We start from the raw sequence: 18,102 nt of genomic DNA, 5'->3' as shown, positions 1-18,102 counted from the left end.
CTACGATTGTCCTGAATTAGCTTGTCTCATGTATGCAAGGGCACTTCTCTTCTAAGCCCATTTTACTAATTCACTTCATTCCTTAGTATATATACACTAAGAGATTCTTTCTTTTAGTCAATGTGGGACTTTGACACACACACTTTTGACACACATACAACAATAAAATAGGATACCTCACTAGCCTACTTCATTTCTTAGTATATATACACTAGAAGATTCCTTCTTTTAGTTAATGTGGGACTTTGATACACACATACTTTTGACACACATACAACAAGACCAAACTACTACTTCCAAAAATCATAACATTATGTTAACCAAGCACGTTAACACATTATGTAACCGTTCGTGTTAAGTCCATGGCAGTAAAATAAATGATGTTTGGACAAGCAAATAAATTATATATAGATATTAAAACCAAAACGCTTTTGATTAGAGTACACTTCCCATGTTAATTAATATATTAGCATGCAAACTCTGACTTGCGGAGCAACATTTTTTCGAAATTGAAGAGTAGCTTCTTTTCCTGTGTGTTGGCTTGTCGACTATCCTGGAATGTATAAACAAAGCTAGCTAAGTGTTTCTAGATTCTCCCATAAAACAATTACCACTCGAGGAAGCACGCTACGCCTTTTTTAAGGATAAAAGACACTCATCTAACTGCTTTCGTCCATATGGTCTGATATGCCTTTAAATATGCCTCAAAATTGCTATCTAGTCATCCCTATGTACTTTTTTTATGTTTCCTTCTTCTTCTTGTTTTTTTTTTCAAAAAAAATAGCTAGCTTAATGAAGTAAACATATTTAATTAACCATAAAAAGCAGTGTGAACAGTTTTCAGTTTCTACATTCTCCGGAAAATTAGTGAACTTTTCATTTCTCTTCTCAAAGAGCGATATGGAGAATATCTAATATTATTCCACCATCCACGACAAGACACGATCACATATAAAAGTGACAGCAATAATGATAAATTAATATATAGATTTTTCTAATATGTATCTTCTGAGAAACTCGCGCGAAGCACCAAGCAAGTGTATAAATCTGATGTAAAGTAATTTAAAAGAGAGGGTGCTATTATATTACACAAGAGCTCAAAAGTGCTTTTCCCATATACACTTGTAAACAAAGGAACAGATTCCAAACATGGCTTTAATAATGGTAAAACTGATAATTGATTAATTGAAGACAGCAATGAGGTGGAAGAAGGAGAAGAAAACGCCGCCAAAGCTAAGCATTTCAGAAAAAGACGAACACCATCACTGTCTTGTCCCATGGACGCACGCCTAGATAGCTAAGCTTTAAGCTCTTAATATTATAATGTTAAAAACAAAAAAGCAATATCTTAATATTAATAAAGCCTAAGCGTGACTCTGTGTCCCCCTCATTTAGTCATTTCATTAATTATATTTCCATCTTCAGTAAACACACGTAACCTTTTTCATTGGTTTTCACTTTCCAATCGATGCATACACTGGTACATTTTATTGCATTATTTCCTATGCGAACCCAAACGTTATTATCCAATAGCCACCGAGTTTCCAAGAAACAACAGTACAAACCATTTTTCACCATCTAAATCTGAAGGATCTAGATTAATTAAAAGCATGTGAATCGCTTGATTTGCTTCTAGTGGGGTCAGGTCTGATGATGACGGGGCAAGGTCAGTTCTTGACACGTGGATGTGACCTGTTAGGGTTTTGGACTTGGGGGGGTTAGGTCACCATAAATATATTGCGTCAACTTCAAAACCCTTTTAGTGAAAATGATGAAACCCCACTTTTGGGTTGGAGACTTTTGATTAGAGGACACATTGACAATGGGGATCAGGATTGGAGTTTGAGTGGTTGGTCTTTAACTGGATAGTTGGATACGGTTCTATTAACCAAATCTAGCTTAATATTGACTCGTATAAACTCATAAAATCTTTATCTCCTTTATGTACCTGCGACTTCCAAGTGTTGAAAGTGCGAATTTTGTGGGTGGATCCACGTAGACAGAGACTACGAGTACGTGTACGCACTCTGTTCCTGATATACTTGTAGGTTGGGCCAAAAGATGAAAGAATCGGAACAGCGAGATACGATTGTTGAGTAGTTTATATCATAATGATTTATGCTCTCATGTAGGAAATGCATCAAATTAAACATGAATAGTGTTGAATTCGTGACAAGAAATATCACAAGATTTCATGGATTATTGAGTTGGCCAGGCATTGTGACCCGGTTGTAAACATAAAAAACTTTCCTGTGATTTTTATGAAGTGGGTCAAAGAACTACTAATCTGTCACCACGCACCCAATCCAGAAGCCACAGACTTAATTTGTGACATTTGCATTTAATTCAGCGTCTGAACAAATTATAAATATGTATGTCACTATGATCCCTACACATCAATTTCATGGCAATTACACTCTTTAAGCTTTAATTTTTTTTCAAATAACTCATTTTATTTAGGATTATTTATAATAATGGCTATGCATTTTTATTATTTAAATGTGTTTCCATTTTATTCCAACATCTCATTGTCCGTATGAATCCATCATACAGCAAGCACAACATTCCCACAATATCACAAATTAGAAATATGATCGATCCGATCCGGTGCCTTTGTTGAAGGGACGAAGGGAAGCCAGTTTCGGGCGTGGTTTCTAATGCTTGTGTGAGAGAGAGTGTGTTGTTGTAGAAATATTATTTTTGATAGTTCTCATCATATAATTTTTTTCCCTCTTTAAGTGTTAATTCAATTGTTTTGCTAAAAAAAAAGTGTTAATTCAATTGTAACAATTGACATGTTTGGCCGAAAAAACATTTTACATGCACACTGCTGTTTACGTGGATTATTATATCCTTAATTAGAAAGTGTAAGTAAATTCACAGTGGCAGTTTAACATCTTGATTCTAATTAATATCTATCAAATAATGAGTATTTCGATAGAGACAAAAGGGTGAAAATGTGGGTAAAAACCCAATTTCCGTCTCACTTAGGAGTTTTACGTCTCTGAAGCACCCAAAAAAAAAAATCCTGTACACAGCCCATACAAATAGAGAAAAAAATAGACATGATGATATAAGGATCTAATTACAGACGATTCTGAAGGTGTGTATGGAGATTATTGTTTGGGAGAAGGCAGTCCCTTAAATGATTTTAAATTTTTCTAGAGATTATTCTCATGGTTGCTAGCTATGGGAATATTTTGGGAGGAAAAAAAAAAAATCCAATTGCAGATTGTGTATATTGTTAAATTAATTATAGTAAACATTACATATAATTAGCAAATTAAGATACAGCTGTAGTTCACGACTTTTCATTAGCTTTTCCCTTCCCTTTCATCAAGCACTGAGTTGTCCATTCACTATCTTATTCTCTCGTGAGTCTTCTGGTTAATTTCACTACGTCTTCATACCACTTTAGCAATGTGGCTTTTAATTTGATAACAAGGTTTGAGAAACACGAAAAGATAATGGGGTTTCGACCCTATCGAAATTTGACAACAAAAGATTAGGGTCATGAAGATGACAAAGATGAACACGAATTATTGGTTATATATATATATATATATATATTATATTTTGCAACAAATTAAAGCAAGTGATATGAGAAAGCGATGTGTCATAATATCAGGTTTAAAATATTTCATGGTGAGAAATGAAACTCAGATTTTAAGAAAAAGCTAAATTGCTTTTCCTTTGTCCAGATTCAATGGTACCTGGCTCTATGATGTCTCTTTAAAACCAATTAAGTCCACCATGTAAAACGACTCGTCTTTTTGGAACTTTTCCAGTTTTTCCACTAATGAGTATTTTCATTTCTTCTCTTGGCTTCCCTTGCTTTCTTTATGCTCATCTATTCCTCCATTTTGTGCCATCATTACCCACCTTTTTTTCTCTGTTTTTGGCTTATTTAATTTAGATTTTTCCAACTACAACTATGAAGAAATAGCTACACTATGATTAGTCTCATCTATCTTTTTTCTTAAATAAATAAACTGTGTGTGATTGAAGAGGATTGGAATTTTCACTATTATAAAAAAGACTCACAAGAGAGCGTCTTTTTCATAATACTTATAATTAAAATGCTATAATTAAAATGCATAGATGGAACTTACAGCTCTTTTATGTTTCTAGATAGAAGCACTTTCACAGGGCGCCATTGTTAATGGGCATTATCACCCAGAAGGCCTTTCACAGGTCTCTTCTTTTGTTCTCTTTTTCAGGAGGGGGAGAAAAAAAAGAATCACTTACTAAATCGCTTTCTCATACAGCATTTGCCATGAATACATATTTGGCTTTTTACAGGGGTATCAGTTGATAGATAAATGATATAGAAAGTCAAGGCAATAGCAAGCTTATAATTATCAACTTGTTTGTTGGACTTTCTATATTAGTTCGTTAAGGAACCCATTTAGAAAGGATTTTTTACATTAGTTTCCTAGTCAACCAATGTAAAACATGATTAAAATTTTTTAAAAATTAAAAAATTAATTACTTTCTACATCGGTTATAATTATCATCGATGTAAAAAGTACTTTTTACATTAATTCCTTAAAAGTTTTTTAAGTTTCTGCATCATCTTCGTCCTTTTGCATAAACATTATTTTTTATAATTTCTCACTCATAGATGCAATTTTTTGCTCAATCTTCACCATTTTCCTTGCCTAAAATCACAGATCTTCAATGGTATTGATCCTCCTCGCCTATTATCATCCTCTTCTCGAAACCCTATATCATCCATTTCTTCAAAAACTCTCTTCCTTTTTCTTTGTCTTCTCCATTTTGAGACGTAGTAGTATTGCTCTCTTCAACTAGTTGCTCATGATCTTGGTGAAAGCATTGATTTCAAGCACTTTTTGAGACTCAAATTAGTAAGATAAACTTGTTTAATTTTATTTCTACTCTCTAATCTCTTCTTTGAGCTAATTTTCATAGAGTTTATGGTTAGGGTTTTTGTTTTTTGGGATATCCAACTATTGGATCTGAATTTTATGATGATTTTATATGTTAAATAGGTATTATTTAGATTGCTTTGGTAATGGGAGCTTAAATCCGAAATCCTAGATTAAGTGAATGAATTTTTATGATGATTTGAGGTTGCAAAGGTTAAATAAGTGGTATGTAAGTATAATAATGATTATGATGATTAAATTTAAGAGTTTAGATGGATTTAACAGTGTTGGCTAACAAAAAATCATAATTATGATTTCAATATATATTACTTTCAAATTTTTATACGAATTTAACAATATATTTTTTATATATACTCTTTGGTTTTATTTTTGTTTTTCTTTCATTTTCAAGACTTGAAAACTTCATCATCTTCAAATCAATTACATGTATGGTTTGGTGCTCATGAATATATGCAGTGACAAACTTGTTGTTCTTGAAATCACCAGCTTAGTGAAGTTTTCTTGAAATCCACTATTTTATATTAGTTTAAAACTATTTAGTTTAATTTTTTTACGAATATATTAGTCACTAACTTAATGAGATCTTACTCATATATAGGGTGATAAGAATATATTAATTGTTCATGAAAGCATGCATGTAAGTTCAAGGATCCTATGTGAATTGGGCCAAGTAAGTGAGTCTAACACTTTATAAATTTATTCAATCATTTCTTATCAATTGATTATGATATGTTCTTATACAGAGTTATAGACAAATAATAAAGACTAACTTGTGTGGCCTTTATGGAGAGTTTGTATGTTTGGATAGTTCTAGACAATTTTAATAAGTTTGTTGGCTTTAGACAAGTTTTGTAACATCTTATAGTTAGTTGATTGTGACAATTTTAATTGCTGCAAATTGTAAATGAATTACATTGGATAGTAGATAGTTTTAAATAATTAAAATGAATTGTGTTGTCAAGATAAAATTTTATATAAATTGTGCTGTCTGGTTAGTCATTTTTATGTATAGAGATAAAGTAGTGTATAGAAATATATATTATACACATATAAAAAATCACTTTTTATATAGGTTATAACCATAACTGATGTAAAAATTTTCTACATCAATTGCAACAATAACTGATATAGAAAACTCACTTTTTACATCAATTATGATTACAATTGATATAAAAAAATATCAATTATGGTTACAGTTGATGTAAAAAATCAAATGTCTACATTGTTTATGATTACAACCAATGTAAAAAGTGAGTTATTAATTTATTTTTAAAAAAATAAATGAGTTTTCACATCAATTTTAGATACATTTGTTGTAAAATCGATGTAAAAAGATCCTAACTAGAACAATATCCCTATGTGAACTGATATAAAAAGTATTTTTTAACCACTGTAAAAAAATATTTTTTGCTATAATGTGCATTTGATGATGAGCACTGTGTGCACATCAACCATACGGTCAATTTGGGCTTTTTATTTTATCTCAAAATGATCTTTATTGTTAATTTTAAATAGATTTTAAGTATTTTTAACATTGAATTTAAAAAATAAAAAAATAAAAAATTAATATTAAATTTAGACTGTTTTCGCTGCTCATCAGCATATAAGCACCAAATTACTTGTCTCTCATGATGAGATATGGACCATTCAAATTTAGAATTTTTTATTAAATTTAATATTTTTAACAAAAACCTGTTCATTATCAATTTGGTTGGTGCATATTTTGTTTGGACTAACTAATTTAATATTAATTTTTTTTAATTTGATAAATTAATTATATTATAATTTAGGTGATTTAATTCAATAATAAATTTTTCATAATTTTTATAAAATGACTATCTAGATGCATTTTGAACAGTATAGATTTAATATTAAATTTTTAATAATTTACATAAATTTTAATTTTAATAAATACAATATTAAAAATAAAAAAAATTATTTAAAATGAACTACAGAAATCATTTTGAGATAAAATGGAAGGCCAAGATCAACTAAATGGCTGTGAGCATGTGGTGACGAGCGCCGAATGCAAATGCTTCCTATGTAGGCACTCTAGATTGCTATGATATGTATGTATTTTTTTATAAAAAGATAACCTTTTAATCTATTTATGAAAGGATTTTTATTTTTTTTCCTTCTTGCTGCACGTGTCTTTGATTTAATATGTTCTTCCATTCAACCTTATTATTCATTATTGTTTTAGAATTTGAACTGAAAATCCAAATAATTAAGCGTGAGTCACATTTGATTGCATATAGTGCCTCCAATATTTAATTCATGTAAGTATGCCTTGCTGGCGTACATGTTTTCATAATGAGCACCCAATTAAATTAATTAGCAGAAATTTAACATGAACTTGGTGTGACATTCTAGAAGCATACTTTACATAAATTAATATATTAAATCTCGATTGTCTAGTTGTCCATATATTTTATATGCCAATAAAATGATTTAAAATTAAGGATAAAAATAAGTCAGTCCTTAACAGTGTTGTCTACTTCAAACATAGCCTAGCCTATATTTTAAATAGACCTAGGCGTCTCAGGCTTTACACACAAATTATTGTGCAATATTATATATATATATATATATATATATGTATGTATCGGTTTTTTATTATTTCAATTAGATTGAACTTATATATTAATTTTAATATTGTTATTTTATTATTGTATTGTAGTTACGTTGGTAAGTCATCTTAATTATTATACGTTGGAATTAATAAATCATGTTATATAAATACAAATTTTAACAGTTTCAAAATATATTTAAAATATTTAAAACTAATATCTAAATCTATTTTAAAAGCTTACTTTTAATAGGCTTTTAAGCCAAGCTAAACTTTAGATAAGTTTGGATCTAAGCCGTAAAAAAAGTTTTATATAAGTTTTAGATCAGGGTCAAATCTATTTAGCCAAAGCCTTACTTGATCTAACTTATTTTTACTCTTTTGGAAGACTAATCTCAATCTGTTTGTTTAAACGGACCCTAGTTGTAATAGTCATTTTATTACATGCGATTAGCTCTCAGCTAACAAGTCTGTGTATCATTTCAAGAGGTGACTAATGAGAAGGTATTCTTTTAAATATAAAATATATTTATTCTTTATACACACATGATAGAGAAGATTTGTCTGATTAATATTAATTATTAATTAATTTAGTATATATAGATGAAATCATTTTACCTTAACCAACAGGTTAAGCTAATATTGAGGGTAAGGACGTGACTAAATTAATTAAGAACTTAATTAGATCACCGGTTGCAACGCAGATGTGGAGTTAAAACTTGGATTGATCAGTTTTTTAAATCACAGAAATAATTGTACAACGTATCATACTCATAAATAAAGAGAAGAAGTAAATATGCATAATTTTACTTCTGTGTTAATTACTCTCTCCGGTATTTAATATATAAGATAAAGTTTGAAAACATTTTTCCCTTAATAAAAGATAAAGTTAGAATAATTAATATTTTTCCAGTTTTACTCCTTGTTTATTTATTTTTTTGTTAGTTATTATACAACAATTTATTATGGTTATTAATTGTAAAGAAGAATAAAATTGGAAAGTTACATTTTTTTTAATAATTTGAAGGAAATAACTACTATTTCTAATTAACAAAAAAAACTATTATCTTTTTACTAAGAGCAAAGTTGGTTACTATTACCTACGAGAACACAAAAGAAATCTCATATGAAGATAGATCATAAATATATAAACTTAAAAGTATTTAACCAGATGGCTTAAACTATTTTGAGAGAGCATATTATTTTTGAACATACTTAATATAAAAAAAATCTAACATGATATCAAGAGCTATTCAGTTAGGGGACAAAAAAAAGAGAAAAAAAAATGAAAGAATGAAATATGAAAAAAAACAAGAGATTAAAAAAAAGAAAGACAAAAGGAGAAGAATAAGAATAAATTGAATAAACCTGAGACCTCTGAGACTTAAAAAAGTATAAACCTAGAAAAGAAGAAGAACAAAAATGAAAAAAGAGAGGAAATATTAAAATATGAAAGAAGTCTCACATCTAAAGATTAAAATATATATCATAAAATATATAAGCTTAGAAAATATTTAACCAAATGGCTTAAGTTATTTTGATAAAGTATACTATTCTTAAGTATATTTAATAAAAGAAATCTAACATTACCTTTTATTAAGAATTGAAGGGAGTGTATATATTAATAAATGTATGATTGCTTAATGTTAAAACATATTGTTGTTATATAATTCACGCCTCAAGAATTCTTTCAAAGTGAAGGGAAAAAAATAAACCCAAAAAATAGAAATTCATTGAGGTTATAATGGAATTAAAGAAAGAAAAAGAAATGAGGAACATTAAGAACCTTGCTCAGAATTTGGACTTGTAGAGTTTGAACTCAACAAGCAAACCCCTCCAAAAGTAGAAGGCCAACAATTAAGCATTACATGCGAGACCATATATATATATATATATATATATAATGATAGACTCTTTTTTTGTGGAAAACATGAGGTTTGGTTAAAGCCCAACAGCATTATTCCTTAAGTCGAATCAAAAACTTGATTATTGCCATCACTTCTCTCTTATATTATTAGATTATATTTACAAAGTCGACAAACCTTCCCACCTTGTTTCTTTGTTTCTGATTACTTATTGATGACCAAAGACTATTCATCTGAAGGCTTCTTCCCTCAGAGTTTTTTTTTTAAAAAAAAAACATTGACACAATATTAATTAACATATCTATAAAAATTCTACAGCGAATTGCAAATTAAGAGCAAGACAACTTGCTTTTTCATACACGTAATATATGGAATATAATCTCACTAATTTAGTGTGTGTGTGTGTATGTATTTTGCATGGGTAGCATTAGTATGTATAATTTTAACATGTTACAAATCGTGTTTGCTAAAAGTTGATCTTCATCATGCGTTGAATATAATATTTTTATGAATGAAGCTTATGTGGTTCATAATTTGTTTTGTATGCAAATTAATGCTATCTTTTGCAAGATAGCAAATCTGTCTGAGGGTTTATTTTTAAACTCTAAAAGACAATTCACATCAAACTATTTTATAAATCCAATTTTAAAAGTTATTTTTTAAATAAAACAAAAAAATTCTTTGATTATATTAGTTTAAAACCACTGCTTACCAGCTGTTAATTATTATTGACAGATGGTGGTATTCAACAGTGTTTGATGATGGTCTATGCTAATTGGTGATGAGTGGTGGTTAACAAACAGCATCTAAATTAAAGGTGATTAACCAGCTGATGCAGAAATCAATGGTAGTGATAAGTGGACAACAGCCGATAATGGCCAATGGCCAATAGTGACAGCCGATAATGGTAACCATTTGTGGTAACTAGTGGTGGTGATGATGGATGGAAGTAATTTCTAGTGTTAGTTAAATGCAGCATGTTTTTTAAATTAAAAAAAAGAAACAACTCTAATGTTTCTATTTTCTTGTTTTTAAAAATAAAATATATAAAATAATTTTGAAGGCATTTTGATACAAACTCATGCAGACAAGTTTTTTCAAATTTTTTTATTTTAAAAAATGAAAAATAGTTTACATACCCTAGCTAATTAAGTCCCATCTCCGCAGGCGCAGTTTTCACACCATTTGGTATATGAAAAGGCCTATTAATTATATGAAGCCTTTAGAACATGTGCACTTTGCTTTAAGAGTGCTTGTCAACAAAGCAAGCCCTTGAAGTTAAAATATTACATCCCAAGGAAATTAAATATGTTAGTTGAATTAAAAAACGCATCGATCCTTCACCACTCCATATAAAAAAGGTTATGGCATTGGCAAAGAAGCTGACAAAAGAACAGTTTTCGGCCTTATCTGGCGTTTCATCTTGTTTATAAGCTGTGTTCGGTTTTATCTTTTTATGTTTCAAAGCAGCCCTATGCACTTGGGCAAAAAGAAAAAAGAAAAAAGAAAGAAAGAAAAAGCAGCCTTACGCACGTTTGAGCCAATGAACCTAGAGACATGCTTTTCCATTAAATTACTTTATAGTTCGCACTTCACCTAAAGTATTGATAGATTATAAGATAGAGAAAGAGGAGCGTGTGTCTCATTTTCCTAGAACCTAATATATATATATATATGTATATATATATAACGCTTCATTATATATATGCTGGATAAAATGAGCCACAATGGCTAGGATAATTTTACTGTACATAAAGACAACTGATCAGGTCGCTGTCATTCATTCAATCATTCAGTTATGTTCTTAGTAAGGCGTTGATTTTTATTTCTATATATATATATATATTATTATTATTATTATCCAAACGTACCGACCTAATTGTGAGCCAGCTAGATGAACAACATGATTATTACTGAACTGATTTATGTTTTAACTCATGGTTATTATCTCAGAGCTCATCGAGTGAGAGAAGTTTTTGTCTTCTTAAACATTGATATCTTAACTTGGAGGCCCAGCTTCTTCAGTATTTTTGGACAACAAGTCGAGGCCCAATCCAGTTTAATATTGTAATTTGATAGAATTGGTACTTTCCGACATGTGTCATTCATCATTTGAAGATTTAACAATGCGTAAACACTTACTTACGTCTCCGATTTGAATCAGCTCATAGAAATATAAATAGATTTGTTTGCATGCAATTTCAATGGTGCTTCAAACCTGCTGTTCATTAGCATTCACGCACTCTAGGCCTCCTCTCTTTCTTCAAAAATATGTACTTGATCTATTTTAATTGAAGAAGATATACAAACTGCACGTAATATTTTAATTTCTTCTTTATATGTGTTTGTGTATATATATAGAGCAGAGAGTGTGCTGGCTAGGAAAATCGAAGAAATTAATTAAGCATGTCATCTAGAGAAAGTGAGCAGTTTAGCACAGAGATTGTGAAGAAAGGGCTTGACAACACTGGTCCTGATGCTGGTTCTGTTTCCTTCTCGGTTAGAGTGAGACCAAGGCTTCCAGATTTTCTCAGTTCTGTGAACATCAAGTATGTCAGGCTTGGCTACGGCTATCTCATAGGCCACCGATCTTATTTCTTCTTCCTCGTTCCCCTTCTTTCTCTCTCAGTAGCTTCTCGCTTGGGCACGAACCAGTTCTTCACTTGGAACAATAATGCCTTGTGGGATTTCACTACTCATTATCATGTCCTCTTTGTTTTACCACTCTTTTGCCTCATTTATTTTTATTCTAATTCCACTTCCCGTTTTACCTACCTGCTTGATTTTGCTTGCTTTTGCCCTCCCAATGAATTCAAGGTATGTACACATGCATGTGTTCTTAATAAAGCTCTTGCAGTATTCTTCAAAGCCACTCGTTGTGTAACGAATATATTATTAATGCAGATATCGAAGGTTGAGTTCATAGAGCTTGCTAGAAAGTCTGGGAATTTCAACGACGCGGCCATAGAGTTTCAGGAAAGAGCCTTAGAGAAATCTGGAATCGGCGACGAGACTTACATGCCAAGGTCAGTGTTCCGTCCTGGCTACGGAACCTCTCTCAACGAAGCTCGACAAGAAGTGTCCATGGTCATGTTCGGAGCAGTCAAGGATCTTCTGGAATCCACGAAGGTGAAGCCCAGCAACATCAGAATCTTGGTCGTCAACTGTGGAATTCTCAACACGACCCCCTCACTTTCCTCCATGATCATCAACCACTTCAAGCTCCGCCACGACATCCACAGCTTCAACCTAGGTGGTATGGGTTGCTCCGCCGGAATCATCGCCGTCGATCTAGCAAGAGACCTTCTACACGCTTACCCTGGATCTTATGCCCTAGTTGTCAGCACCGAGTCTGTGAACTACGCTTGGTATGGAGGTAACGATATCGACATGCTTCTTCCCAATTGCTTCTTTAGAATGGGAGCTTCTGCTATTATGCTCTCTAATTTTCTCCTAGATCGATGGCGTGCCAAGTATGAACTCAAACAGGTGTGTGTGTGTGGGGTTTGATGGATCTGAATTATTAACAGCTTGTGACAGATGTTTAATGCACTGTGTGTGTGTGTGTGTGTCTGTGTGTCTGTGTGTCTGTGCGTGTGTGGGGCAGCTGGTTCGAACTCACAAGGGCATGGAGAACAAGAGCTTCAAGAGCATACGAATGAGGGAAGACAGTACAGGAAGGAGAGGGCTTTCAGTAAGCAAAGACGCCATTGAAGTAGGAGGTCATGCATTGAAAGCCAACATGACGACTCTAGGTCCTCTGGTTCTTCCCGTGTCCGAGCAGGTTAACTTCTTCACGAATCTCATGTCCAAGAGGAAGAAGACGAAGCCATATATTCCGGACTACAAGCTGGCCTTCGAGCACCTGTGTCTGTCGGCAACGAGCAAGAAGGTTCTGGATGAGATCCAGAACAACCTGGGCCTCACGGAGGATTACATGGAGGCGTCGAGGAAGACTTTGGAGAGGTTTGGGAACACTTCTAGCAGCAGCATCTGGTATGAGTTGGCTCATCTTGAAGCTAACTTGAAGGTCAAGAAAGGTGATAGGGTTTGCCAGATTGCGTATGGGTCTGGTTTTAAGTGCAATAGTGTTGTTTGGAAGGCTCTAAGGACTTCGGGGAAGCCCAAGAAAGGTCCTTGGATTGATGGTTAGTGCTCTTTGGGGACGAATAATATGTGTGTGTGTGTGTTGGTGCCACAAAGGAAGCTAAGGTTGACTAATTATAGCTTGTATGTCTTATTTTTAATTCTAGGATCATGTGTGTGCCTTTTTTTTTTTTTTTAATATTGATCTAGTTTCTATAGTCATTACTTCAATGTTGTTATTAGATGTTTAATTTAATTTTGTTGAACCCTAAGATTAAGCTGTTAAGGGCTTTAATTTTATTATAATAATTAGTTTAAGATTAAACTTTTCACGACTCACCACTCAAAACCAGATAGAATCTACATGTGTTATAAAATATTTCCTCTAACCCTTATAAGTCACTTTAAATGCCACATCTCGTCAAAATTAGGGAAGAGTGATTAACTCATTAGATATATTTTAAAAATTTAAAATAAAAGACTTTCTAACCTTTTCCTTATTAAAAAAATATGAATTTAGAAAAATAAAAAGATTTTTTTTTTTTGGAAAATGTTGCATTCTCTCCCATGCAAAGCAAAAGTTTGAAAGAAAAGACAGGAACCACACAGCATTTAGGCAGCCATACACGGACACTAAATTAAAATTAATTTTTTTAGTATTTTGTAATGGGGGTAAGATTAAACATGTTAATTAATAATCCTTTATGTGACTTACTAAAAAAAAATCTTATAGGAGACACCTTATAATAAAAAAGGATAAATAAATAAATTACTTTATGAACTTTAGATTCAATAGCACCATAGATTACAAATTCATTTAATGTACAAATTATTTTCTTAATTTTTGAAAACAATGAAACATGGCTCCTTGCCATTAAAAAAAGTTAACTTTAAATGTTAGTTAACTAGAAAATGGTAGAAAAGGATCTCAAAAATTACAGAAAATGACCTAAATTTTTTTGGTACTTTTTGTAAGTTTTTGGATCATTTATTTTAATTTTTTGGTTCATTTCTATAATTTTTTAGGTCACTTCTATTATTTTTTAATTAATTAATAGTTAAAGTTAATTTTTATTAATGACAAGGGCAAGATTGCATCATTTTCAAAAGTTGAGGAAACAATTTGCATAAAAAATAAGTCTAAGGTCTATGTAATTACTTGATTTAAAATTCAAAGGGTAATTTGCTCATTTATCCTGATAAAAACTTGAGAGGGTTGTATTTGTTTAATTATACAAAAAAGCTTAGGTGAGTTAGGTCCTCGTAGAGCTTACTAAAGCCAGGATATGTCTTCATGCTCAAAGAGCACTTATAAATATACTTACAAATCACTTACCAATAAGGTTTTTATATTACTAATGAAATTTAATCTTACAGCCTTATATATTGTGAATCAAATTGTTACTAATCGAATTAATCTTTGTAAGTAGACTTGAGAGAGTTTTAATTAACTTTAACTTCATGAAATTGATGTATGAAATGACAATGGTTATCAATTACTTTGATAATGAGGGGAAATAAAAGTTTATCTAAAAATAACTGAAAAATTATCATGAGAAGGGACACCTTAAATATATAAAATTAATTGACTAAATATATAAGCTTCCCTCTCTTTTTTACAAATCAAATTAAGGGTTTGAACTTTGTATATATAGCTAAAAAAATAATGTTAAAAGCAATGTATCAATGTTAGAATTAATTTATTTGGCCAAAAAAATGTTATTAAAATTAGAAGGCTGGTAAAAATATCAATAGAAAAACTTAAATACATAGTTTTAGATGCTTAATATATTTTTATCTAATTAAGTCAATATAAGTAAATTTTAATATATTAATAATATAATATTATAGAATAAATAATTTATAAATAATGCACGAGTTTTGTTTTAATTAAAAACAAGCACTTTAAATATAGATTGTACCAAAGAGCCAAGCCGGTCAAAACCTGTTGGCCTTGTTTGGTAGAAAGCATTAGAAAGGTAGGATTGTGATTAGGATTAAATAAACCCAACTTATTATGTTTGATGTGCATCATTAGTGAAGCCAATGCCAAACCCAGTCCCCATGTTATGTGGGATTACACAAAGCCACCTACCCCCTGATACTACAAAAACAATACTGGGATTGATTTTTTAGACCAAATTGCCCTCGTTCAGAGTCAACAATCTGACAATAATCTAAAGAGATCCCATCGTTGTTGTGGTTGAAGGTATTGTGTCGTGGTTGCGTTCAATTCTAATTCAGGTGTTCACCATCCTTTCTTCTAGATTTGAGTTTCAATTCTTCATCATCTCCATTGTTCGCTTCTAGATCTGAGTTTTTGGGTTCTTTATCGTTGCTGTGGTTGGACTCCTACACCAACACTGTTGCCATTTCCGCTCTCGACCTCATCAATCATCATCGTGGTCAAACTACTGCCCCAACACTATTACTGTTTCTACTCGCGACCTCGTCAATTATCGCTGTGTTCAGACTATTGCCCTAATACTATTGTTGTTTCCGCTTGCGACCTTGTTAGTCATCGCCATGGTCGGACTACTGCCCCAATATTATTTTTGTTTTCGCTCACGACCTCATCAGTCGTCACTATGGTCGAACCACTGCCCAACATTGTTGCTGTTGTCGCTCATGACCTCATCAGTCGTTGCCATGGTTGGACTATTGCCCCAACATTATTGCCGTTATTGCTCGCGACCTCATCAATTGTTGCCTTGGTCAGTGCCGTTATTGCTCGCGACCTCATCAATTGTTGCCTTGGTTGAACTACTGCCCCAACACTGTTATCGTTACTGCTCGCAACCTTGTCAGTCGTCACCTCGTCAGTTGCTCACGACCTTTGGGTTCTTCATCGTCAGTCGTCACCAACATCATCGTGGGCTTGGATTTGTTGCCATCGCCTTCATTCTTGCCGTATTACCGATTGATTCTCTAACTCCTAGATCTTTAATTTATGCTTCTTAAATTTATGGTTGTTTTTTGGGTTTTCTTCAGACAAGTGAAGCACAATGAAGATGGAAAGGTGGAAAGAAAAAGATGAAGGTATTTAAGTCTTTTTTACAATTTTTAATCCCAATCTCATTTTTTTTAATCTCATGTCATACCAAACATGATTTTTAAAAGTCAATGTCACTCCTAATCTCACTTCTAATCCTAATTCCATTCTCAATCCTTTAAAATGCAATACCTTATGCCAAACAGGGCCTTTGAGATGTACTAGTTAGGTAATTTCCACTTCTTGCAAAATTACTATATGTTTGTTTTTCTTCTATCATATCAATTCTTTCTTGTCTCTGTTCATCCCAAAAATCAATACTAGAAGTAATGTGATTGCAAAGCAAGGAGGGAAAAAGAGGAAGAGAGAGAAAGATAGGGAGGAGCATAAAAATGGGTAAAATTTAAAATTTATTTTACTATTTACCAGTAAAGTATCTAACTATCTGTGCATCTTATACTACAGTTTTACAAATAGAAGTTAATGTCGTAGAAAGATCTTTCTTGAAAGAATAACTTGCAATAAACACCTTCATATCATCATATACATAATGGGGCCATGAAATTATTGTTTTAAATATTAAATATGCATATATATATATATATATATATTAGAGTAAAATAAATGGTAAAAACTAAACGCATACTATTAAATCGGTACAATAGGAAGCATATTAACAAAAATTCATAATTAATTAGATTAAATTATTGAAGACTTTCCTATAAATAACATTAGAAGTTATATTTGTAGAGCAACCATTTTCATCAAGAACTAATATTTGTAAATCCCCCATGCTTCGAACATGAGAAACAATAATGTATAACTATCTATGGGTGAAAATAGCATAAGGTAGGTACAAACTAACATGATATAGGCTCTAACCTTGGCTCTTATCAATGATTATTGCAAAGACCAACATGAGAAGAAACTGGCTCCTAATGTAATAGCTCTTTAGTGAATCAAGATTCTTAGGAGATTTCAGTCCCTTGTTTTGTATAATAGTGAACAATAATGTTTAGGCTTTGCCCCATTTTCTACCAAAAATAAAAAGAAACTGTCTCCTTCTCTTAGTAAATGGTAACTTGAAATTAGATGGACACATAACAACATGCAATATACATATTTTCACCCCTATAGTTGACCTAAACATTTCTTGAGCCTTAATAATTTGTTTTTTAGTTCATGTAATTATGAGACATGTACCGTTGCACAACCTTATAGACTTATCAATGTTCTACATTAAAATAATTAAGGCACCAACTTTAAGCCTTATTTCACTATTTAGTAGGCTTAACTTTGTAAGAATTTAGAAAATTTATAGAGTGTAAGTCATCGAGTGAATTCATGTCGCCATCATCTTTCACAACACTATCATAGCTCAAGTGCACAACTTCTTTTCCAGGTAGTTGGGACAAAATGTACACTTTTACTTATTTAACCACAGCCAACATAAGAGCTAATATAGCCCTATCTCTAAAATATAAAGAATTATAAATATTGTTAAGGAAACCTAGGAACGTCAGATTAATAATGAACTTTATTAGATTATCTAAACATCTAATAAGAAATCAATTGAGATCTTAATATCTACAAATTCTTCATTAACTCCAACAGCAATCTCATTATCAATTGAGATAATCCTATTAGTAAAATTATGAAAAACACTGACATATATTCATT

General features: G+C 31.6%; 1 protein-coding gene across 1 annotated transcript; it reads left to right on the top strand.

Moving 5' to 3' along the window:
- Window positions 1-11,443: 11,443 nt before the first annotated feature.
- On the top strand, window positions 11,444-13,702 carry LOC129309878 (3-ketoacyl-CoA synthase 10-like). The gene is made up of 3 exons (XM_054951629.1): window positions 11,444-12,161; window positions 12,249-12,833; window positions 12,952-13,702. Exons 1-3 carry the CDS (start codon window positions 11,751-11,753, stop codon window positions 13,495-13,497), a joined length of 1,542 nt encoding a protein of 513 aa, XP_054807604.1. The 5' UTR covers window positions 11,444-11,750; the 3' UTR covers window positions 13,498-13,702.
- Window positions 13,703-18,102: the final 4,400 nt, after the last annotated feature.

Source organism: Prosopis cineraria, unplaced genomic scaffold (genome assembly GCF_029017545.1).
Source record: "Prosopis cineraria cultivar Desert tree isolate PC_DT_omini unplaced genomic scaffold, ASM2901754v1 PC4, whole genome shotgun sequence".
Taxonomy (NCBI): Eukaryota; Viridiplantae; Streptophyta; class Magnoliopsida; order Fabales; family Fabaceae; genus Prosopis; species Prosopis cineraria.
Note: the sequence above shows the minus strand (reverse complement) of the source record. Positions and strands in the feature narration are given on the sequence as shown.